A 24,865-nucleotide genomic window follows, 5' to 3' on the forward strand; every position below is an offset into this window, starting at 1 on the left:
CGCCGCCAATCGCCGCGGGGGGCGGGGGGAGCGGCGCGGAGTGACGCACTCAGCGCGACGCCAGGCGCCGTGCGGTGACGTCAGCGGGGCAGCATGGCGGGCAGCGGACGGCGGCCCGAGCACCGCGGGCCGCCCGAGCTGGTGAGGCGGCGCGGGCGCGGGCGGAGGCGCGGGCGCGCTTCAGCCTCACTGACTCTCTTGTCTCCTGCAGTTCTACGACGAGGCTGAGGCCCGGAAGTACACGCAGAAGTAAGGCGCTTGCGGGACGCGCGGGGCCTGGCGGCTCCGCGGCTGCCTGGCCCCGGCCGGCCGGGACCTTGGGCCGTGGCGCGGGCTCGCCTGGCCCCGTAACCCGCCCGGTAATATCTCTCCTCCCTGCCGCTTCTTGCAGCTCCCGTGTGGTGGAGATTCAGTCGCAGATGTCGGAGCGGGCCGTGGAGCTGCTGGGGCTGCCCGAGGACCGGCCGTGCCTCCTGCTGGACGTGGGGTGAGGGGGGAGACCCTGCCACCATGAGGTCCCCAGTTACGCAGTCGGGCATATGCAGCATCCTGCCTTGGCCTTCAGTGGGCACTGTGGCAGGGGCATGTGCCTGGATATGAAGGGCATCCTGGTCCCATGATCCTGTTTTTTCTCCATTGTGGCCTGGGGAAGAGGGGCAGGTTGCTGCCACTATGTGAGTGATGGGGATTGCCCTTGGATGGGGCTGGTTCTGTCTGTGTTGTTACCCCTTTCTCCCTTTAGCTGTGGCTCTGGGCTGAGTGGTGATTACATTTCCGAAGAGGGGCACTACTGGATTGGCATGGACATCAGCTCTGCCATGCTGGGTAGGTAGACCCTCTTCCCCCACGGCCCCCTCTGCCACCAGAGGTGATCTGTGAAGGTCTGTGTGGGTACTCTGAATTGTCCTTTGTTTTGTACAGATGTGGCTGTGGAAAGGGAGGTAGAAGGAGATCTTCTACTTGCAGATGTGGGGCATGGCATTCCCTTCAGGCCAGGCATGTTTGATGGCTGCATCAGGTGAGTTTGTGCACATAACTGAGCTCTTTTGATACTTTGTGTAGCTACATATTTTGCACAGTATACGAAATCTGCATATCGTGCATACCAGAGTATGTGTCCTTATCAGCTGCTCTTCTTGTTCTGTGTGACTTGACTCCAGCTCTCTGGGACAAGCTGCTGAGATTCTGGATTGCAGAAGCTGCTTCCAACAGCTGTTCCCCAAGTGGGGCTTAGCTTTCCTAGCCCACCATCGCAAAAAAAGACTACTGATATAAATAAAATAGGAGATCATGTCAGGAGGTTTGAGACCTGGTGCTAGGAGAAAAACATAAAGTATATGTATACCATGCTCAGCTATGAGGTCAGTCGCTGGACCAAAGTTTTGATGGTTGGTTTTGGGATGAGGGGCTAGATGGAGGAAAAATAAACACTTTTCTGTTTAGAGAAAATGCCTCATATGCCTCATAAAAGTGATGGGATGGAGTAGAGACCTTCTGTTACCTAATTGAATGCTCTCTTCAGGATTCCTCACTGGCAAAACCTGCATGAGCTGTTTGTGTGAATCAGGGCCGCAGCCAAGCACTTCAATTATTTGAGCATCTGACCTAGAAGAGATGCTTGGTGTTTCTGTTGGGCTTGAATCACTGCTGTGCTTTGTTGGGTTTTGGCGTGACTCAGTGAGTCTCCAGAGGGATTTATGTAGCACCTTTACTGCAAAACAGAAGGCAAAGCTATATGGAGAAAATGAAATAGTTCCCTCCAGGCCCAGCAAATGCTCGATGCTGAAAGTTTGAAGGGAGGTGACAGGCTTTGCTAAAGAATTGATGGCTCAGTGTCCTGGAGGTCTTGTGTTTTCTCTTAGTATTTCTGCAGTGCAGTGGCTTTGTAATGCTGATAAGAAGTCGCACAGTCCTCCAAAACGCCTTTATCGATTCTTTTCAACTCTTTATACTGCCTTGGTAAGTGCTGTGCTGTCTCAGCCGGGCATCGAGCTACTTTTACATCCTCACTAGCGCATTTTAGCAAGACACTTTGCAAGTACAAGTTACTGAAATCTAGGACTGACAGGAGTATCTGCTTCCCACCTCCTTTCCTGCCTGCATGGTGTCCCACATTTCCCTAATCCCTGCTCCCTGCCTCAGCACTGTTAGCCTTGTGCCTTGCTGTGCTAGCAAGAAGCTGGCTCTGTAGTCTGGGCCTTTGGGTCCAGGAGGCTTTGGGTGAGGTGGATGATTGTATCTGGGCTGGGAATTGGATCCCTTGTGGGGAAGCCTGTATTGAGACAGGTTTGTGACTTTCTCTCTTTCCTGTAGGCCCGAGGATCCCGAGCTGTCCTGCAGCTGTACCCTGAGAACTCAGAACAGGTATAGGATGTCAGCTGTTGGGGAGGAGGGGTGGGCAGAGCCAGGCAGAGGAGCTATTTGCTGTTTGAGGCTTTAAATATGACGTTTTTCCCCAAAACTTGGTGTATGTCTCATTCCTTCCTGCTGACAGTAAAGTTCTGCAGGAGCCAAAAAAGACCCATAAGGAGAATGTCCCACACAATTCCCATTGCCTCACAGACTGTCTTGTGCTAAGCCTTAAAATCAAATGAATTGGCAGGACATAATCTGAATTTGCTGTGCTGAACTTTCCCTTGTATGACTGGGGTTGAAAGCTGGGCTCTAGTGATGTATGCTGCACCATAAGTCCCTAGGGCTGGATAATCCAGCCCAGCATCACCCTCCTAGAGATTGTGCTGTTTCAGTTAGACCAAGCTAGACTGAGCAGCAGGGAGAGACAAAATAAATGCTGCAGACTGGTGTCTGGATGATTCTGCAGAGCTGGGAGTTTGGTGTAGGGGTTGTTACAGCAGCAGGACAACCCATCTGTAGGGTGTACTGTTAGTTGGGGCTGAGCCCAGGGGTTTCTTGTGCATCACTGCTGGATGACTGCTCAATAACTTCTGCACACGCTTCTGTTCTAGCTGGAGCTCATCACAGCCCAAGCCATGAGGGCTGGCTTTACTGGGGGAATGGTGGTAGATTACCCTAACAGCGCCAAAGCCAAGAAGTGAGTCCTGTTCTGTTTTGTATGGGGTGTGTGTGGCGGGGGTGAGCCTGGCTCTGGCAGTGATTTTTTTCCAAGCTGTTTTTCTCTCTTCTATGATCCTGTCCTGGGCAGAGGTGACAGCTTAGATCTTACTCTGTTACAAATGATCTAGTTTTGTTTGGGGACTTGGAATCACATGCTAAATCCTGGCTTCATACTGCTCTTATTCTTACTCTTTCAGGTTCTTCCTCTGTCTCTTTGTTGGGGCATCCAGCACATTACCAAAGGTGAGGAGCTCTGTCAGGCATTGGAGATGCATCCCCTCTCCCCTAAGGATCCTTCCTGGCTGCTGGGCGATACGGAGGAGCTGTGGGTAAAGGGAAGTCACGGAGTGGGAGCCAGACACTGCAAATATGACTTTATTCATGTGCTTGCTGTTGATCTCACCAGCCCCTGCCCTCCCCAAGGTCTGGTTCCCTTGTGACAATTGCTGGAAGATCTGTTTGTTCCTGCCCCAGTCCCTCCTCTTGCAGAGCCCTGGATTCCCCTCTGTTTACATGCCAGTGACCATTAGCTCTGTCTGCTCTGGATGAGAAACTTGTTGGTTTTGCTTTTTAGGGCCTTGGTACTGAGTGTGCTGATGAAGAGATACACCAGGCAAAGTTCACAAATGAAAGGTATCGTGTGGGGCAGAGCTGTACATCCTCTCCCCAAGGAAGAAGTGTGGGGGCTGCATAGGGACTGGGTTTTGCTGAGTGAGGACCAGGGTACTGCCACTGTGAAATGGCTGGAGGGAAGGAAATGGGGGCCTAGGAGGATCCTCAGCAGCCCAGATGGGCAGTGCTTTATGGCATCGAAGGGTCCCAGACACAAGCAGAGAACACATGGTCTGTCTGATTTGTTTGGAGGGCTCAGCCTTGGTGTTGTGTGACTGAATCATGGTGCTCCTACTGAAACTGCAGCTGAGCATTGTTTGAGGTGCACTTTCTGTCCAGCACTTAGCTCACCAGCTCAGTGCTGGAGCCTAGGCATGTGGTGATGGTATAGGGAATGTCTACAGTGCTGGTTATGCCAACCATTGCTTTTTTGTCAGGGAAGCAGGCTGGTGTGCCTGAAGCCTGGTGTTCCCTTCCTTCTGCTGTCAAATTCTTCACTGTCAGACTGTGTGTAGCTGTGGCCTGGGATTTTTTCTCTTGCTGGCCAAGTCTCCTCCCATGGTAGTGGTGCAGGGAAGCGCTCCCCTTGCAGCCAGTGGGAGAGACAGAACAAAAGCTAGAGGAAAGTCGTCGTGGCTGCCAGGAGTTGGTGGCTGCCATGTTTTCCTGCCTCTTACACTGCTCTGCTCAACTGGTCCTGGGAGTACCTGGTCTTGGACAGGAAGGACAGAACTGGCAACTTGTTCAGAAGCTAGAGGCTTCATCTGCTTGTTCAGACTAGAACAGACAAGGGAAAGGCGGCTGTGCTGAGCCCATGTTCCCCAGAGATCCCAGAGTCCAGCATGCTGCAACCTGTGGAGGACAGGTGCCCCTTGCTCAGAGCTGGGGCTGGTGGCAGTTTGGTACCTGCACTGCTGCTGTCCGCCAGTGTATCTGGAGCTGGGCTGTTTGTTGGCCACCTGCTCCAGCTGCTTCTTCCCATCCCCTGGAGGAATGGGTTGTGAGCTGTCACTATTCCTATGGAGCAGAGGACATGATTAGTTCTGGGTGGGAATCTTCCAGGCTGCAAAAGAGCGTGTTTCCCCCCACCTCAGTCCCTGCTCAGCTCCTATTTGTTGTCTCTGTAGGACACGGTTCCGAAACGTCAAGGGCAAATCTGTAAAGAAAAGCCGGGACTGGATCCTTGAGAAGAAGGAGCGCAGACGACGGCAGGGCAAGTAAGTTCAGCCAGGTCCTGCCTCAGCTGAAGCTGTGGCTGGCTGTGCTAGTCTGACCCACTGTCACCCATTCAGTCTCCTCTGCTATCAGCCAGGTTCTCTTCCCCTCCCAGAATGAGCTGTGGATCGCACTCAGTTGCTCTGCACTTTTCTTCACAGGGAGGTGCGAGCAGACACAAAATACACTGGTCGAAAGCGCCGCCCTCAGTTCTGAATCATTATGGATGCTGCTGGAGCAGAAAGTGGTGTGTTGGCTCCCATGGTGAGCTTCTTGTGGATGATGCAGATTAGCACCCCTGGACCCAAGACCAGCCAGGACAGGTCATTGCAGCTTTTGCAGGTGAAGGCTGGCAGGTGCTACCTATCCTTCAGTTGCTAAGCCTCTAGGCCTTTTTTCCCAGGGAAGGCGGAGTGGCGGACAGTGCTTTGGCCACTTTGTGCCAGGCCATTGCTTACCTTCTTGAGATGGCAGCAAGCCCTCTGGAGCTCCAGGTGAGCCAGGACATTGTACCCAGCCTCTTCACTAAACAGTTGATGCTGTATGGTTGTTGCTATTCTCCTGTGTCCTGGCCTCTGTGCAGGAAGGGGGAGGTGAAGGTGGAAAAACAGCACCTGCTTCACTACCAGCTTTTCCCCCACCAGCAGGCAGATAGCCAGGCAGTGTGAAGGTTTGTGTCTCTTGAGGGCCTGGCACACCTCTTCCAGGTTGAAGGGGGGAAATGTTACCTGAGCTTTCCTGGGGCTGTTGTTCCTACTTGCACCTCACTTCAGGCCCACCATGGATGCCCTGGTGCCCTGCTGGTGCTAAGGTTCTCCACACCCCATGCCTGATACCCATCCCCTCCTCCCTTTGGTTGAAACAGAGAAGTACTAGCCAGAGTTTTACAGTTACAAATGTTTATTCTACATAAAAATTCCACAAAATGGGAAGCGGTTTTGCACCCAAAGCTTTGGGAGAAGAAGGGGGAGGCTAGCAGGGAGAGAGAGAGGGTGAAGGAGAAAAGAGGCAACATACAGTGTCATCCAGCCCAGTGAGACAGAGCAAGCCAGGGTCAAGATCCACATAGAAAACAAGGACACTTAGCTCACAGTACAGCAACGGTACAACTCTGGGGGGGGGGGCTTGGAAAGCCTTCAAGTACATTAATTACAAAAAACAAAAAAAATCCCCAGTTCAAGTGCAAGCTCTGCGTACCCTACACTGCTCATGGAATACTGGACATCAAGACACGCTCCCGGTGCAGGGAGGGCGGGTGGCACTTGGAACAGAGGTGTTGTAACCCAAAGGACAAGTTGTTTGAGGCAGGGAGGGAGGTCTGGAAAGAAAAAGTGAAATGTTTCTCCAAAGCACAACCACATTGTTGGTGATTCAGTCTGTACATGCAACAGGCAGGTAAAAAGGAACTGAACGGGGCTTCCCGTAGTGCAGGGGTAATTATTGCACCAAAACACCCTCCCCTCACAGCAAGGACAGTGTGAGCTGGCCTACAGGGGCAGTGATGGCAGCATGCTCATCTACCTCCCTTCTGTCAGAGCCTGCAGCCATACCACACATGAGATCCCAGCAAAGTGCTGTTGGCAGAATTCAGGACTGTGGCCCAGCTTGGTCCCTGGTCACTGGCTGGCTGCTGGAGGTGATTGTATGCAGAAGGAAGGAGCAAGTGCCAGACCCCCCCCCCCCCCCCCCGGCCTCCCATTGCTGCTCTTGGCCTTGTGCCTTGAATGGGGTGGGCCACAGCCCTGATGTCATGTGAGCATGTGCCACAAAAGCTGCTGCTTGGGAAGGGAAAGGAAAGGGAGAAAGAAAAAGGAAAAAAATACAGGGTCCCCCCCTCATGCTAGCAGTGGGCATCACTGCAGGATGAGAGCCTGAGATATAGGCTTTTCCTGCCTGCATGCCCAGGAACGGGGCTGCCAGCAGTGTTATTGCTTCCCAGAGGAGGGGGCCCAGCACTCTCGCTGGCTCAGCGGTGCAGCAGGCAGACTGCAGTGGCAGGGAGCTGCACGAGGGCAGGTACCATGGGCCTGCAGACATGGCCACCAGGTCTGTTGCCCACAGCCAGACATCCCCACAGAGCAATGGCCATGCCAATGCCTGATCTCTACCCAGAATGGGGATGCCTGAGGTTGCCTGTCCCTGCTTGCAGTATTCCCAGCGCCCCAAGCCCTTTTGCGTGCACAGGGGTGCAGTGCTGTAGCTCAAATCACAGGACTGTGACAGAAGGGGGCGCCGGTCTTGGGCCCTCTAGTGGCCACAGCTGCTGGTGGCTCGGGTTGGGCAGGGGGACAGGCAGAGGCCAAGCCAGAGATGCTCTGCAACAGTGGCCAAATGCCCCTGTGGGCTGTGTTGTGGGGCCTTTGGTAACAGGGGCATGAAGAGCTGCGGTTGCTGAGAGGTGGACTGCCCTCCCATGCCCCCCTCCTTCCCCCCCTCCCCCCCCCGGGGTAGCTAGTGCCATGTCCTTGCCGCAGGCCTGTGCTGCTCACCCAACATCCATGGGCATTCCCCTGCAGCCCCCAGGTGCTCTAGCCAAGCCAGGCGGCTGCAAGGCCAAATGCTGTGCTACAGGATAGCACTGTGCCCATCTCACCCAAGCTGCGGGGGCCTCTCTGTGGTACTTTGGCACATACATGGGCACGCCAGCTGGAGAACTGGAGTTGCCCTAGGAATACAAGGGCAGAGCCCTGTGCTGGCCCTAGACAAGGGCATGGAGGCAGTTCAGGGCCCCTCCAAGCTGCCCACAGGCTCAGGCCACCCCACAGTGGCTGTATCCAAGTAGTCAGCACATCCTGGCTGAGCAAAGCAGGCACAGTGGAAGGCACCCACAGCAGCCGGGTGTGGGTGCCTCACTGAGCCCACTTGGGGGGGGGGGGGGGGAAGAGCAGGCAGCAGGGCACAGTGCCAGGGGAAGTGGCAAGGGCAGGCCAGATGCCAGGAGGTGGCAAAGAGATGGAGGGAGTAGCTGGGCACTGCCCTGCTCAGGAACTAGGATGTGGGAAGAGGGGGGGGTGAGGGCTGCTCCTCCTAGATGGTGGGGGGGAGGACACAACAAGGGCTAATCCTTGGGACAAGAGAAGGTGCTCCTGTCTCCAAGCCCCAGCTAATGGGTGCCTGCATGGGGGAACTAGGCTGGGAAAAGCCCTGGTCAAAAAAGCCCAAACACCACATGGGTCTGTGGGTGTCAGAGCCAGCCCCAAACACTGACAGCCCCAGGCCAGGGAGTAGAGGGAGGGAGGCTACTGCCTGCTGGGGCTGAGAATAAAGTGGCAAGGGATTTTGGGAGCAGGGCAAGCACCTGGCACATGCTGCTGTCATTGTACTATCCATGCCTTCAGGCCCTACCAGGAGTGCAGCACAGGTCCCCATGTGCCCCATCCCTGAACAATAGCGACAGCCCCAAGCAGCAGCACCTCATTCCCCCACATCAGCCAGGGCTGGGACAAGGCCCCTGGGCAGGAGTGGGCCCCTCCACCCCTGCAGCACTGTGGCCTTGCTCCCCCCCAGCCAGCAGCAGCACATCCAGCCCCAGGCATCCACACCAGGGTAAGGGCTTGCCTAGGAAGGGGGCAGCCCCATCACTGGCTCCTGCCGTGGCTGCAGAGCAGGGACCTGCAGCTGGGCACAGCTGTGGGGATGGCAGTGGCAGGAGGGAGCAGGGCAGGCAGGGCCTGGCAGAACGCATGCATGGGGAAGTGCCCTGTGGGAGAAGCAGCCCAAGTACGGTGGCTTTCACACACACGAGGCTGACAGGCATGAGGGCTCTACCTGGAGTGATAGCAAAGCCAGGGGAAGGTTGGCTGGGCACTACGCTCCCAAGGACTCCCTAACGCCCTTTGCTAGTCCCTTCCTGCCCTCGGCTGTGGCTGACGTAGTCAGGCTGCCCAGCACAGGAGGAGCAGCAGAGCCCAAGAGCAGCTGTCCCCACCCTGGTCCCAGCCAGCCACCCAGGCTGGAGCAGTGATGTGAGCTCGGGTTGCCCCCATGGTCCCCCTTGCGCCCATCACAGGCCCCTGCACCCCACCTGTGCCCCGGGGCTGGCGCTCCCTCCACACAGACGCACCGCACCGCACACACAGCATCACAAACAACCATGCATTAGAAACTGAAATGCTGCTGGGAGGCTCCGGGGCTGTGTGGTTCAGCTCCGGCTCGGCTGCGGCCCTGTGGCACGCACGGCTCCGTCCATCGCACACAAACAGTCCCGTGGAGAGAGTCTAGCCGAAAATGCCGCCAAAGGTGGAGGCGATGACGATACCCAGGATCACGCAGCAGATAATGATCATGATCTTCTTCTGCTCAGGTATCCCAGCACCAGCAGGGAGAGAAGGGAGGGGTAATGATGAATGCCAGGGACTGATGTGGCCCCTACACCTCAAAGGCTGTAGGCTGTTCTCTGCCCTGCCTCCCCCATGCCTGTAGCAGGCTCTGACCAGCACTGAGAGCCAGAGGGGCTCTGGTGGGACCCATGGCAGTGCTGGGTACCCTGGCTACCTCTCCAGAACTGGGCTGGCAGAGTTGGTCCCTTTGCTGGGTCCCCAGAGGAGCCAGGCTCCTGTGGAGGGTCCATGGGGATGGCCTGGCTGTGCCACCTGGCCAGTGCCAGGTTTGGGACCAGTTGAAGGCAGCAGTCACCCACCAGACATGGGGCCATTCACAGGGCCAGGCAGCAGACACCAAAGTCAAGGTCAGGGCTGAACCAGGTCTTTCTCTACCATCTCCACCCTTTTCTTTCCCCCAGCCAAGTACCCCTACCTCAGGTTTGTCTGCCAGAGCTCAGGCAGCCCCTGCCAGGGGAGCTCTGTTGCAGATGATGCCACCAGTGGGACCCACACTAATCCCAGCAGCATGGGATAAAGCAGTGCCCAAGTGCCCATGGGGCTGTGCTGTGCTGCCCTGCTCCTCCCTGCCTAGGGACAGCCAGAGCCCACATGCAGTCCAGTTGGGCAGGCCAGGGGTCCCAGGAAAAGGACCCATCCTGGGGATGGGGGTGTCAGCACTGCAGGGCAGAGGGAGATGGGAACCAGCCAATACTACAACTCACCCGTCTGGCTTTGCTCTGGTACTTCACCGCTTTTTTAGTGTCAGACACGGCCCGCTCCACGTAGTCCACCGAGTGCTCCACATTGTACTCAATGCGGTCGATCATCTCACCCTACAGAGCAGGAACAGCACCCGTGCGCCCATGCACGCAGGTGTGAGCTTCTCTGTTCCCAGCTGCTCCTGTGCTGCCCTGCTTCTTGGCACTGTGCGGCTGTCACCCTGCCCAGCAGACCTAGCACAGGAGAGAGAAGGAGCATCAGCTTGCCCTGCCACAGGCAGCAGGTGCCCCTGGGGTGCTCTGCAGGTGGCTGTCTGGACCACAGGCTCTGTGCCATGGAGTAGGCCAGGCTAGGCACTCGGAGGGCTGGGAAACCTGTGCATGTCCCAGCAGGAAGACAGGCAAGGGGCAGGGGTGTCAAGGTGGGTTCCCCAGCCTGTCCCTAGCCCGGTGGCCACCCTGTCTTATGTCTCAGGAGAGCATCAAGGCCGCAAGAGGACTTGCATTGACACCACACACTGAAGAAGCAGAAGGGACAGCAAGGAGAGCAAGGATGACAACACCAGAGACACATGGGATGCTCACAAGGCCACAAACATGCAGGGACAAACAGTCTGACCCACACAACCACCCCACAGGGAGCAGAGGCCCTCTCTGCTTGAGTTCCTGCACCCCATGCTGCTGGGCTGTCTAGGACTGTTTGGAGGATGCTGGCAGGGCAGTATCCACTGGCCTTTCAGGTCCCAGAGCAATTCCTGCTCCAGCTTCCCAGGGCTGTACATGTGGACTGGGATGCTGTCTGCAGTGTGCTTCCCTGAGCCCATCCATCCCCTTCAGCCTTTCTCCTTGCTGGTGCTGTAGGGAAGCCTCTGGGTCCTACAGCAGCTGGAGCCAGAGTCTGATGGTTCATTTCAATTACAGGAGCAAACAGGGGCAAGGTAGGGAGGGAACAGCCAGCTGGGGGCAGCACCCCCCCAGGCTGCAGGGCTGGGAGTAGACACTGGAGCTCAGTTCCAACAGCACAACCAAAAAGCAGTGACAAGCACCAGAGGAAGCTGAGGCTGAGATAGATAGACCCCACTGGTGCTGGCTGCAGTGGACACAAGAAGAGCAAAGTGCCACTGCCTCCCCCAGCACAGGGCCCAGAGCCTGCTGCCTTGTACGGCACAGAGGGAAGCTGGGCTGTGGAGCCAGGCGTCATGGTCAGGCAGCCTGGCTCTCCCCCGCCAGTGGCTCTGCAATGCTCCATTCTTAACCTCCTGCTGGAGAGCACCACGGAGGATGAGCTTTGCAAGCCCAGGGAGGCTTTGGCATAACCCTCCTGATCCTCACCAGGCTCCCTGCTGCCCCTGTCTCATGCACACTGATGTGCCAGCGCCTGGATATCTTGCCTAAAGCTGCTGATTCCCCTGCCCACCCACACCCTCTGGCTCTGCTCCCAGTCTGGCCCTCTCTCTGCTTCCTGCCTTCTCTGTGCCAGGAGCTTGGAGACCCCCCCACCCTGTAGAGCAATGCAAGGCAGTGGCACTGTCTCGTGGTTAGAGTGGGGCAGGGTGCTTAGAACCCTCACTTTCATCAGGGACACCAAAGTCCATCAGGCCTCTCACTTAGCTTCATACCTCAGTTTTTCCTCCCATGAAAGGCACATGAGGGCTGGTGGCCCTTCTTCCCCGCTGCAGCTGAGCCAGAGCAGCATGCCACACTGCCTGACCATGGGCCATAGCCTTGGCCACTGCGACATGCTGCAGATGCAAGGCCCACAGCACTGTACAGAACCGGGAGGGTTCACTGGAGTCCTCCCCAGGGCAATCCCAATGAGGCACGCCCTGCATCCCCTGTGCTACAGCACCCCAGGCCAGGCAGGGAGCCACAGTGTCATGAGTGCATATCCCTCACACCTGCTCCTAGGCACGTCACTCTCGGCAGTCCCCAGCAGTCTTGGCACCCTACATGGGGTCAGGTGAAGGGTGTGAGAGACGTTGGGGCCACCTGCACGAGTAGTGAGCAGGCCAAGGCTTCCTCCTGTTCCTAGGGCCAGAATGTGACCATGTGACAGGCTGTGACAGGCAGGGCTCTCGAGGATGGAGACAGTCCTGCCAGCAGAGAGATATGAGGATTCTGAAGCAACAGTGCTGCAAGGACAGGACACAGGGCCAGAGGTCTCTAAGCAGGGTGCAGGTGGCCCAGTGCACTGGTGGCACAGCATGCATGGACTGACACCCACACACACTGGGGCCAGCCAGAGGGGACAGGAGAGGCAAAGACCCTTCTCTTGGGGGCAGAGAGGAGTGGGACAGTACTGCCAAAGTCCTTCAACCCCGGGGCCATCTGCTCCAGCCTGCCACAGGAGCTCACAGCCCTGAAGCCCTCCAGACATCAAGAAAAAGCTCAGATGATACACAGAACTGGGTTTGCCAGCTGGTTGTGGGCAGGCATGGTAGGACGCAGAGTCCAGCAGATCAGGGCAATAATGCGTCCATGCCACAGCCACTCTTGCCCATTTGCCCACAGGACAGCCCCAGAGCCACACGAGAGCCACATGCATGCAGGGCACAGCCATGCAGAGCGGAGCATGCAGGCACTGGCAAAGGCCAGGCAGTGCATTACCTGATGGTGACAGTCTCCTCGGGCCGTGGCAGCATGGTGGGCAAGAATGGGGGTGAGCAGGGACACAGGAGCATTTGCCTGGCGGAGGGGCCAGGCCCTGCTGCACAGCAGCATAATTTCTGGGGCAGGCTGGCAGGGTTCGCTGAAGCCCTGGCGGCACCTGGTGCTCTAGGAGCTCTCCCAGTAGGAGTGCTTGCACACTTGCCCACACAGAGCTTCCCAACGCTGGTTGTGACTCGAGGGAAGACGGAGACTTCCCCTGCCTGGGTGCCAGCCACCCTCTACCTTCCTCCAGAGTCCATCTCCGAGCCTCTCACCCCAGAGCATGCAGAAGCCCGCTATGGAGTGCAAGGCAGGTGGGCAGCCAGCCTGCCAGCTGCAGGAACGCTGAGTTCGGCCCCGGTGGCAGCAGCATAGGCCCACACGGCCAAATACAGTCCTTCCCCTCAGCTCCTGCCCAGGCAGGAAACAGGACCAGAGATGGGTGCTTCCACAGGACTGGGACAGCCCCTAGCAGCCCCCTCCCTGGGTTATCTGCCCCAGTTTGTTCTTCCCAGCATTCCTGTGGTCTCCAACGTCTCCCTACCTGGCTCTCCACCAGCATGGCCATGTCCATAAACATGTCATGCAGCTCTCGGATGCTGTTCTCCAGTTTGATGATCTCACTGTGCCGTGTCTCAATCTCGTTCAGTGCCTGCTTGGTGATGTTCGAATCCATAATAATCTACAAGAAGACATGGCCAGTAAGCATAATGTTCAGGCCTGCCTGGAGGCCCAAGACATTAGCCCTCACCTCTGGGAAGAGGGGCACCAAGAAGGGAAAGAGCAGGGCTTAAATGCAGCAGAGTGCGTGCTCGGGGCCAGACACTGGGCTTCAGATCCTTTGGCCACAGCACTGCACACCCTGAGCCAGGAATGACAGATGTGACAAATGAGAGGCCAAACCCATAGCTGAGATGTGTGCGTGATGGGGAGCAACAGCGAGAACGGAGTACTACAAGACAGCTGCCCGACATCTGCTTGGGGCTGGAGGGACAAGGGAAGGTCTGGCTCTGGGAGAGTTGATCTCCCTGGGCTCAGCTGGGGGCTCCACGGTGGGGACACAGGATCTCTAGGCATCTCCCCAAACCCCACAGCAGGATCCCACTGAGTGGGAGGCGAATGGGCCCCATCCTGCCCTCTAGCAGAGCCAGGAGAAGGGAATGGATGGTGCTAAGTAGAACTAAGCTGCTCCTAGTATCCAGCCATGATGCTGGGGCTAGGGAGTTCAGCAGGAGCAAGGCACCAGCAGCTCTCTGGGGTCTGGCCTCCTGGGTCTGGCTCCCCACTGGCATGAGGGCCATGGCGAGGCCCGATGGAGCAGCGCTAATGGCTCTGAGGCTGGCAAGGGAGTGGAGAGGTGCGTGGCAGGCTGGACATGGGCTGCACACCCCTCCATCCTCCAGGCAATAAAGGGACCTGGTCAGGGCAGGGTGCTGGGGAGAAAAAGGCATGGTTGCAATATGGACATCATCCTCCTCAGTACCGCAGTGGGGGTAGCCCTTGCAGCCACCAGAGCCAGGCTGTTTGTGGCAACATCTGCCCACTCCAAAGTCTTCTGGGCCCAGAGCTGCCCCCTGAGACAGGACACAGCATCCTGCTGGGATAGGATCCTCCAGCCAGACCCGAGTAGCTATGCTCCTCCTCCATGAGATGTGCTTCACCCTATGCGAGCTGCAACCACAGCAGGTGCATGTCCACCAGCCATATTCCTAAGAGGGCCCAGGGATGGGGGGTTGGCTCAGCCTTCACCTGCACTGGTCTTGGACCAGGGCCATCTTGCAGTGCCTACCCCAGAAGAGAAGATGGCTGGGTTCCCGCTCTCCAGCATGTCCTCCAGCTCCTCGCTGGTGGTGGTCCTGCCAGCTGCAAGTAATACACATGGGTCAGTCGTGAGCGAGTGCCCAGGCTCCCCTCCCAGCCATGGGGCCACCACATGAGGGCTCAGCCAGCTCTAGAGCATCTCCCAAAAGGACAGCTAGGCTCCCCTTCCAGCCCCAAGAGTGCATGTGGCAGCTACGGGTGCCATCATCACTGCAAGTAATGCCTCTCTTCTCAAGGGGGTCCAGCCACCAGCATTGCCCAGCTCACCAAGAAAACCTGTCCCTCCTGAACGTGCTGCCCTTCCCTGTAAGGCAGGCCTGCCTGGCCCTACAGTCCTGGCTCAGCCTCAAGGGCTCACTGGGACCACGCAGGGCTCCTGAGTGCCTGCATCCCTGACACAGCATGGAGCAGCGACAAAGGACCGGGTGCCATCAGCAGCCAGGCATCAGGGTGCAAGGAGGAGGATGGAGAACAGCAAGCAAAGAGCAGGGATGGGCCACAGGGCTCCCCAGAGCTCCATGGGGAAACCCCCTGGGCCAGTTCAAGCCCATGAGGGATATTCAGTTGTGTCAGCCACCAGTGGAGAGCTTGACATCCAGGACCTGCTTCCTTTAACCCCACGCCCCCAAGCACCGGCCCAGTATCTCCACTCGCTGGCTCACCCCCGCAACCATGTGTTCCCTCATGCTGGCTCTGGCCAGCCTTTCCCAGCCCAAGCCCCCAGCCCTCCTTCTGGGCCCTGCTATCACTGCAGGTCCCCCATATCCACAGGGCCACTGGGATGGGTATGCTGGATCACTCCTAGTTGGGGCACCGCATTTACTGGCCAAAATCTGCTTGTGAGACATGGATTGAGGACCTGATCCAGCATCTCAGTGCCCTGGGCAAGTGTGGGCTGCCTGAGTTTTAGCCCTTCATCTGTATAATGCAGAGAAACCAAGCTCATCCCTCCTCCTTGGGACACATGCCTTGCTCTTGGCAGGACCCTCAGCCCCCAGCTTCTCTGGAGGCAATTAACCCATTCTCAGCTCGCGGACTTGCCTCCCTCTCCCTGCAGACACCTTCCATGCAGCTATAGAGGAAGACAATAACTACTCTGCAGGTTACACCAACCCTCCGCCATTAATTGCAGCATGCTTTTCAGGCTAATAGTTATGTAGGACCCATGAAATTACAGCGTTAAGCAGACTAACACACAAGGCAGGCTTGTATTGGGGCTTCCTAGGAACTGGGGAGAGGGAGCAGGTTACACCTGCAGGGAGGACAGGAGCCGTCAGCCGAAGCCAACAGTACAATCAGGAGCATACAAGGACAAGGCAGGGAAGGAGTAGCTAGTGAAGCAACAGTATGAGGATGAAGCAACAGTATGAGGATGAACTAACCTGTACAAGCCAAATGAGGCCTAATGAACAAGAAGTGATGGAGGCCAGCAGCTGCCATATGGTTACAGAGAGGTGAGGGGATGGAGAAGGCATTGCTCACCAGAACAGGTGAACACTGTGGGGCCATGGGAGATAGACACAGTCTCTGCTGGAGGGGCTCCTGGTGCTCCTCCCAGACACACAGGTGGGGAAGAAAAGAGTAAACCAAAGGAAAGGCAGCTTATGGGAAGGACATCATAACTTTTTGGAAGGCCTCCAAGGAACAGCACCAGGTAGAGGACTGCAACGATGCCCCAAGCATGGGACATAGGGCCTGCATCTGGAGGTCATGCTGGGGCGCTGTGCCCAAGAGGTGATATCCAAACCCCACGCTATCCCAGGCAGCATCAGACAGGGCTGGATCCACTGCAGCAGCTCAGACAGCACCTATGTGGGGCCGGGGTGGGGGTGGGGGGACAAAAGCTGTGACCTAATCAGGCTTTTAAAAGCAATTTTTAATCATAAAGGAGAGGTGGCACGAGAGGAGGAGCCATTTACAGGGGTGTCATCAAAACAACCAAAGGTGGAAGAGAAATAAAAAATAAAAAAACACAAGAGGAAAAACAATAGCCAGAAAGGAAAAACGGAAATTCTTTAAAAAGAAATCTCTTTTACTGTTTTTGTTGAATAATGAAATACTTTCTTTGCAAGTTAATTGCCCATGGCCAGAAAAGAATTCCTCTATTATTTATGTGACGAATATCTCAATCTAAAAAAACTAGTGGGATATTTATTTTAATAGCTGGTAGAAATGACATGGTAATGCTGCAAACACTCCTCAGCCAGCTCTCGCAGTGGGGAACCAGGCAGAGACCTTATGGACACTTGAGGAGGGAGAAGGCACTGTTTCTGGCATGCCCAGGGCTGTCTGGCAGGAATTTGGGACAGGCACCCCAGCACTGATATATGGGAAGAGAGCAAAATGGGATGAGCTTGGCCCTAGTGTGTCCAGGCACCAAGCTTTCAAGATAATGGGATGATTCATGGGCCTCAGGTTTGGGTTGCACTTAGCTTTGTGTGGGGACTGGACCTCCCAAAGATCACACGTTAATGAAGAGAGCAAAAAGAAACAAGGAACTGAGCCCCAAAGGCTGCACCAAGAGCTCGGCAAGCAGTGCAGCTACAGTCATGATGTAGAGCCTTCCAGCTGGGTGACCTGGCCTCGGACTTTCCCAGCATGAAATCTCCATCGCTGTATTTCTTGGGGACAAACAACTTGCATTTGGTGGACTCGAGGAGCCCCAAATGGGCCCTGGTCCCCTCCCCTGGTACTAGGGGCTGGAGTGAGGGGTTCAGCTGAGTTAAACAGCTCTATGGGGAGGCTAATCCACAACTCATCATTTCTTCTCTGCAAATGGAATAAATCTTCAAATCTGACTGCACACTGCCAGGAGACAAAAATGAAGAGCATAACAGATCTCAGAGAACAATATAAAAAAGTACAATAAAACTTTTAAAGAGAAACAAAAGGACTGTGCAATGCAGCACAGCAAGGATCCACCCACAAGACATGAGAACAAAGAACCAGAGAGGGAAAGAAGCATAAATTTGCTACTCCTTGCTTGGTCTGCAGCTCTCAAAGAGAGGCAATCAGAGCCAAATGACAGGGATTCCTGTGCCCTCAGCACTTGGTAAGAGCTATCCCTGAGCAGAGCAGTGATAAATCTGTTCAGCAATTCCCGATTCCACAGAAGTGCTAGGGAGGGCACAATTCCCCATCCTCACCTCTCACTGCATGACCATCAAGAATGAGACTTGCAGCCCTTGCACAAAGGGTGTTTTTTAATTGTTTGACCTCAGTCCTGGACAACGTGGCCACAGGCACCCAAAAGGCATCAGAAACCAGCTGATTGCAGGAATGCAGAGATGCTGTCCTGCCTTAGCAGCCAGCCTCGTGCTGGGATCAGCAAGAGTGGGGCTGCTCTGCAGCAAGGGACAAACCTGGAGCCAAGGGTAACTACAGCACATGCAGGGCCCTCACTGTCTGGGGTACAGTCCCAAAGCATTTGAGCAGGGTGTTGATAACAGGATCCATTGACAGTCCCAAACAAGGCAAGGTGACCCCTGGTCCAGGAGCCAGCCAGGGAGTCCCCATCAGGGGCAGCAGAAGATGGGGCTGGAGACAGGACTGGAAACAAGGCTGCAACATAAGTCCAAGGTCCAACCAGGAAATGTGGCCAGAGATAGGACTGGGGACAAGAACACAACATAGATCCAAAGTCCATCCAGGAGATGGGGCCAGAGGGCCCTGTTTTCTCCCATTCAAATCCTGGAGACAGCCCTGAGAAAATGCAGCAGGACCAGCTAGTAAATAGGTGCCTCAGTCAGGAGATGCCACATGTCCAGCAGGCAGAGCCAGGACAGGACACAGGATACGGGGGTCTCACTCTGGTTCTCACTACCCTGCTGGGAGTCCTGAGCCAGCCTTCTTGCTGCCCAATTTCCCTATTGCAGAACACAGTGCCAGAAGAGGCCCTGACACATAAGATGAGGCAAAGGATGAGAAACACATCAGGCAGATTAACAACTGGCCAGACACCGTGGGCTTGGCTGAGGGCCCGTTGCTGGTGGGGAAGAGCTTTCTTTAATGCTAAGACAAATCACAAGGTCTGGAGGCTGCATCTCACCCATGCTGCGCAGTACAATGCTCTCCAAAGCTATATAACAGACTTGCAGGACCCCAGAGGACTTCACAGGGAAGCCACTACCTTCTGGTTAGGTTTTATGGTCTGAAAAGGCTGTTGTCAACTCCTCCTCATTCCTAGCTGCTGAAGAGAAATAAAAGCAGATGAATGCGTGCAAGATACTCAGTTCATTTGCTGTCCACATCACCACAGGGCTACTGTATAGCTACAAATGGGAAATGGGAATGAAAGTACTGAGTTGATACAAAGTGCCCATGAAGAAGGAAGAGCCCATGAGAAAATCCCTGCCCTGAAACTTGGCAATGTGCTGGAAAACCACAAGATCCGGACTTCTGCCTCCTCTGCAAGCTCTGGAATACCTGACTGGAGGCACCGGACTTTCACTTAGCAGATAGAAATTAAAGCCTTCCTAGGGAGAAAAGACTCTGAGATTTGCCATCAAACACATGCAGCACAGAGCATTGCTGGGGGCGGCCTAGCGGAGGAAGAAGCAAACTCAACCCTGAGCTGGCAAGGGCAGAACAGATGGAGAAGATGCACAGAGCTACAACTACATCTTTCACGATCACAGCATGTGAGGACCACCAGAAGCTCTGGAACAGGCAGAGACATGAAGCCATTGAGGAGACTTGACACCAAATTCCCCTCAAAGACCCTGTTCAGGCCTTGGCCCTGCTATGCCCAGCTGGATAAAGCAGCCTTCCTCATCAACCCACTCCCCAGCGGGAAGGGCTTAGCTGTATCTAGGACAGGAGCAGCTTGGTCCAGGGTGCCAAGGGCCCCTGGGAAAGTTCCAGGGGGAAAACACTGGTAATGTCAGTTTGCAGAGTTCTGCATGTTGTATGCTCTATAAATAGAAAAGACTTCAGAGCAGGCACTTTGGCTGCTAGGAGATGTGCAGAAGTCAAATATGCCACGACTACATTCACAGTAACAACTCAGTGATGCTCCTTCAGCTCAGAGCATCCCTCTTCTCCAGCAGTCAGGACTGCATGAGCACCCAAAGAACAAGAGCCAGAGCTAAGGCTGGCAGAAGACAACACATTGGATAAGACACCTTCCCTGGAGGATGGGCTCCTCTGCTTGGGTCAGATTTTCAAGCTATCTTTAGATATGAACCTGTACAACTCACATACGGTTAAAACTGCCATGTCAGCCTGCGCGCACAGAGATAACTAGTACTAGTGATCTGATTCTCTCAACCTTCTTCCAGATCAAATAAATCCAGCACAGGCTATAATGTCATTCAGATGGGCAGATTTCAGCTCTAAAAGCCTGGCTGGCATGTCGCAAACTCACACCGGGATCCCCATCTCCTGGAAGCCCTTTTTGCTCAGGCTCACTGGAGCAGACAGGGAGGGCTACAGAGGTAGACTTCCACAGGTTGCGTAAAGCGTTTATCTTGACTCAGTAAGACATTTTCAATGAGATAAATCCTACAGCAATTCCAGAGATGAACATGCCATAGGAAATCTAAAGGAGTCTGTTGCAGTACCCAGCCTGCTCTGCACAGTTTGTTCAATTTCTGCAGCCCAGCCCAGCTCTCTGCACACAGTCAGTGCTCCTGCCTTCACAGGCCTAAACACATGCACGAGAAGCACCAAAGGCCTTTCAAATCACTCAAGGCTCCAGAGGGGGGCCTTTGGGCCAGATCTACCCCTGACAGTCCTAGTTCAAGGGTAGTTTGTGAGACATCTATATCTTGCATTTCTGCACATCAGTTAACCTGGTCTAGCATGGTGGGGCAGAGGCTGATTAATTCTCTCAGTGCCTTTGGAGACAACAGATATTTTATTTTTGGATCCTCAGTCTCGCACAAAACAAAATCATTCATGAAAACAAGCAGCCTCTGCACAGCACCTCCATGGCATCAAAGCTGCACAGCCGTCACAGAAAACTCCTCCAAGCCTCAAATTCAATTTCTCTGGGAGCAAAATCTAATTAGATTTAAGATGTCATTTCTTGTAATGGACAAAATTGAGAGGAAAAAATGAAAGAGTGTCACCTCCCATCACAAGCAGCATATGATGTCCAGACTTCAGAGAGCATTAGCTTAAGGAAGGCTCCTAACCGCGCTGACTCCGACACAAGGACATTGCTGTGGGGAGGCATGATCCAACTGGAACGGGGCTGGAGCAAGGAACAGCCAGAGGAATCTGTTCTGCTGTCATGAACCCGAGGACATGGTGCATCTTGAAATCCCTCTGTGATATCTGGTGTCTTGGTGCATTTTGGGATTGGAGTGAGCAAGCTGGGTGGACTGAGGACAACTAGTAAGACTAGGACAGAAGCCATTCTTCCTTTCCGCTGCTAGAAGCGGCATGGCCTAGGCGGGACATGGTGAATAGGTGAAGTTTGGGGAGGACCACTGTAGCCAGCTGCACTTCAGCAGGGAGGTATTGCTGTAGCTGTTCATTGCCACCTCTGTGCTGCACTGAGAGGAGGTGTGAGGCTGGTACATGCTGAATCAGCACATCACAAACATCAGACCTGGGAAGAGGGCCTGGAGTGACTGTCCCACTTCCAGAGCAAGAAGCAGCTGCAGTTCAGATGGAGAAGCTTGCAGAATGCTGGAGAGCCACCCCAGAATAGCTGCAAAGTCCCAGATCTCATATTTTCCAAACCTGAGTTATTTACTAGCTTCAGTGTTGGAGCTCCTGCCACTTCCTATCTTTGGATTCATCAGCTAACAGAGCTCAGGAATTTGTGTGATCACCACATCCCAGCAGTGCTCAATTCAGAAGAGCCTTTTCAAGACCACATAAAGCAGCAGATAATGAAGATACTGGCTATAATGCTCAGAGGAAACAGTACGGCTTTCTGTCCAGGAAGCACTCCTGACAAAACCCCAATGAGCTCATTGCTTTTGACAACCTATTTTGCCAAGAGAGACTTTCTGCTTTCACAAGACAGAGAAATCAAGCTTTGCAGAGGATCATGTGCAGGCCAGTATCTTCCCAGCACAGACCCCATCCTACTTCCCGCTACAGGTGCCTCTACTCCAGACCTCCACTCCAAAGGGAAAGCAGCTCCCTCATCATTAACCTCATCATCACTAACCACAACACCATATGCACACCCAACAACTGTACCACAGCAAGTCCTGAACAACTTTTTCTTATGTGCTATCAGTGCTCTATTGGGCACCGCACAACAGCCCACTAGGATGGACAAGGCAGACACAAGTACTGCATAATTTAGGCAGAGGGACAAAGCCCCTCCAAAGGCTGTGAACAAAAACAAGAGGAAGGCTTCTTTCAGAGCTTCCCTGCAGATGATTAAGGACCTGGTTAAGTCTTTTAAAATCTTCTCCTCTCTTAAAAGGTAGGAATAGGAATACCTTAAATACCTGTTTAAATTGTAAGACATCCCTGCGGCTGGATATCACCTAAAGAATCAAGTTATCAAATTAATCACAGTTAGCTGGAGCACTGACAAGCATTCATCATCCTGCTTTACATTAAACATCAAGCTATTGTTGAGCCCCATGTCAATCAATCTTTCTATTCAGTCAGTGTGAAACATTTTTTTATTATTATGCACCATGGAAACTAATCTTAACAAAAAAAAGGTATGCACAGCCTAGCCTTCTCCTAGCCATCTACAGAAGCTAAAATATCCCGCTAAAATCCAAATTCACTGGCATTTCCAACTCATGAAGGACATTTTCATATCTGACCTTCAAAGACCCCATTTGGGCTCAAAGACCTTCTTCTACTCTATTACTCATGCTGAATCTTGAAAGACAGGCTTTTCCCAGGAGGACAAAGCACCCATTTGTTTGTGAGAAGAAAATATGGACCACATTTCAGATTCTGACATTTTTATCACAAAGAACCTGTGGCACCTCTCTGCCTGTGAGATTATCTTCAAAATCTCTTAATACATGCTTGCTCCGAATTCTCCCTTGCCTGTTTATTCCCCTACTTACGGTGATGTTATAGGTCCTTTTTTGTGGCTCTGCAGGAAGATGCCCTGCTGCACCGCACAGGGGGATGGCAGGGGACAGAAAAGCTGCATGAGAAGCCAACAAGGGAAACAGCAAACCCGGAGATGGAGGCAAGAGCTGGAGTCACAACACTGTAAGGAGTGGGCTTGGGTCTCATCAGGAGACTCAGCAGTGTCTCTACCCAACCACAGAGACAAGAGCTAACACCACAGCTCCTGAGAACAGTCATCGTCCTGGGTTAGGGGAGGCTGCTTGGGGCAGAGACCAAGGTCCATGCTGCTCCTGCACCAGGGAAAAGATGCTGGCAACAGTGAGTGCCCACATCTAAAAGAACTCACTTGTCTGGTTTGATATGTACCTGATATGCTCACCTGAAACAAAAACCACACAGAGGAAAGCCAAGTGCTGCTACTAGGTGGGCAGGGACTGGTGTCACAGAAACACACTGGAGTCAGCAATTCCCACTAGCTTGTTTGAATTCAAAATCAGCAGCAAACAAGGAAGAAGAAATTTCTTCCTTTTCTGTGTAGCACTTAACCTCAGGGGAGTTTTGGTGGTTTGCTGGATGCAAGTGCACGTTGCCAGCCCTGCAGGCAAAGCGATGCTTCCAGAGACTGGAGGAAAGGAGATGCTCCCCACCATGATACCTCGCATGGGTCTGCCTGTCCTCACATCACTGCTGAGAAGAGGGGTGAAGATGTCAGAGATTTCTGTGAGAACGCTTACCTCATGCAGATACTGGCTGGACAGAGCCAAGGGCCCTCAGTAAGACTCACCTATTTGGCTTTCTTAAACAGGACAGCTAATAAAGCAACAGTTGTATCGCTGAGCTGAAAACCTCCCTTGCTGCCTGCAGCCTCCAAGTATTTTTGCCGAACACTTGCAAGCCACTGGGGTTTGATGGATAGCTATCCCCAAGCCATCCATGGCAGCAGAGAACAGGAATCAAATCCAACCCTGCACTTCCCAAGCCAGATCAGAGGGTACATTCCACAGCTGGTGCTGGGAAGCCATCAAGAAGCGTCCCTCAGCAGCCACCAGACTAAATCCAGCAGTGAACAAAACTCCAAAAACCCAGAAGTTACCAACCAGGTCAGCAGCAGGGACTACCTGCTACGGGGCACTGGGAATCACCAATTTTACAGCTCAGGCAGACAAACCAGCACAACCCGCTCCATTTTTGCCACCCCAAAACAGGGAAATACCACATTTGTATCTCCGCAGCAAGAGCCATATTCCTGTCATTTCTATGTACACACACACAGCTGAGGTGTGCTGGGGTTTTAACAGGAAAGCGCTTCACAAACACAGGAGCAGTTCTCCTTCCCTGAGAACTAAGACAGGACTTTTACCTCCAGCTGGGCACAACAGTTTCCCTGCTAGTTTTACCATCTGGTTTTACTCACTGATTTCCAGCTGCCTTTGAATCCTCCCTTTGCAGCGCTCCCTGTAGTCGGTCTGTGTGGCATTGTACTCAGACATCACTTCCACAAACTTGCGCGACAGCGTCGAGTGCTAGAGAGGGAAGAGCAACACACAGAGGTGGGTTTATTATTAAGGAGAAATTTGTCACTGTTCAGGTTGGGGAATGCACAGGTCTGATCCACAACACCTCCCCTGTGTCAGCTGTTTCTAGGGAAACCAAAAACTTTTCTATCCCAAAGACTTATCAGAAGTCAAAGATGCATGTCCAGGTGTCCGCAGATGACATTGCCCAGATGAGTTTACACTGCCTACCACACGCTCATCACCCAAGCCCAATCTGGGCCATTTCATTCAGCACCCAAGGGATGTGCAGCAGCAGTGTCGGGAGCGCAGTGGGGCAAGGCTGGCAGCCAGCTCGTTCACATCAAGCTGCAGCTCATGCCTGCAGAGCCCAGAGCAGAGCCCCAAAGCAGCAACTTGGGCCACTCCCTGCTTCGCTCAGCCATGCTGCCGGGGACCTGTGGGACCTGGCAAGGGTGCAGGATGGATCTGTGGCAGTCACACTCACAGCAGGGCATTTGCCAATAGATGGCAGTGCTGGAGCTATGTGTGGGAGGGCCCTGGTCAAGGAAACCCATACTCAGAAGCCATCAAAAATGTATCCCTGGCTATTTTCACAGGGACCACAAATCTGACAGTATTTTATTGGTCTGTCAAAAGAAATGCATAATTTGCTGGTAGAGAAGCAGGCTTGGTGCAGCTGACAGATAAAACATCACTGACCTGGTTTTGAACCGGCCTGTTGCTGCAGAGAGCAGTTAGGGGACTGGGTAGCTAGAAGGTTTGTTGCTTGTCCCCATTGCAAGGGGCCTCTCCCTGCCTGCCACTCTTCACCACGGGTGCCAGGAGGGAGCCAGCTCCTCCAGCAGCCAGAGAAGGGAGGGCTGGGGAAGACAGGGCCCAGCTGGCACGGAGGGAACCCAGGAGCCAGGGTGTGCAGGCAGGGGACGCT

General features: G+C 54.2%; 2 protein-coding genes and 1 non-coding gene across 5 annotated transcripts in view; 2 read left to right on the top strand and 1 right to left on the bottom strand.

Moving 5' to 3' along the window:
* Positions 1 to 45: 45 nt before the first annotated feature.
* Positions 46 to 5,444, top strand: BUD23 (BUD23 rRNA methyltransferase and ribosome maturation factor). Of its 2 annotated transcripts, XM_067309795.1 has the most exons (13): positions 46 to 141; positions 212 to 249; positions 392 to 487; positions 743 to 825; positions 922 to 1,018; positions 1,863 to 1,959; positions 2,314 to 2,364; positions 2,967 to 3,052; positions 3,273 to 3,318; positions 3,650 to 3,708; positions 4,815 to 4,904; positions 5,064 to 5,166; positions 5,306 to 5,444. In XM_067309795.1, exons 1-12 carry the CDS (start codon positions 94 to 96, stop codon positions 5,116 to 5,118), a joined length of 846 nt encoding a protein of 281 aa, XP_067165896.1. In that variant the 5' UTR covers positions 46 to 93; the 3' UTR covers positions 5,119 to 5,166; positions 5,306 to 5,444. The 2 variants fall into 2 exon arrangements, with proteins under 2 accessions (XP_067165896.1, XP_067165895.1); XM_067309794.1 differs by having other exon boundaries at positions 47 to 141; positions 5,064 to 5,444.
* LOC136993971 (small Cajal body-specific RNA 20) lies at positions 4,236 to 4,368 on the top strand. The gene has a single exon (XR_010886249.1). It is a non-coding gene; the product is annotated as a small Cajal body-specific RNA 20 (non-coding RNA).
* Positions 5,445 to 7,325: 1,881 nt separating the features above from the next.
* Positions 7,326 to 24,865, bottom strand: part of STX1A (syntaxin 1A) — a 127,997-nt gene continuing 110,457 nt past the window's right edge. The window contains exons 6-10 of one of the 2 annotated variants that reach the window (XM_067309797.1): positions 23,835 to 23,943; positions 14,382 to 14,455; positions 13,137 to 13,274; positions 9,947 to 10,057; positions 7,326 to 9,197 (exon numbers count right to left, since the gene is read on the bottom strand). In XM_067309797.1, the coding sequence (XP_067165898.1) occupies positions 9,120 to 9,197; positions 9,947 to 10,057; positions 13,137 to 13,274; positions 14,382 to 14,455; positions 23,835 to 23,943 (510 nt within the window). In that variant the 3' untranslated portion in view covers positions 7,326 to 9,119. The other variant, XM_067309796.1, reaches the window with a different exon arrangement.

Source organism: Apteryx mantelli, chromosome 22 (genome assembly GCF_036417845.1).
Source record: "Apteryx mantelli isolate bAptMan1 chromosome 22, bAptMan1.hap1, whole genome shotgun sequence".
Lineage (NCBI taxonomy): Eukaryota > Metazoa > Chordata > Aves > Apterygiformes > Apterygidae > Apteryx > Apteryx mantelli.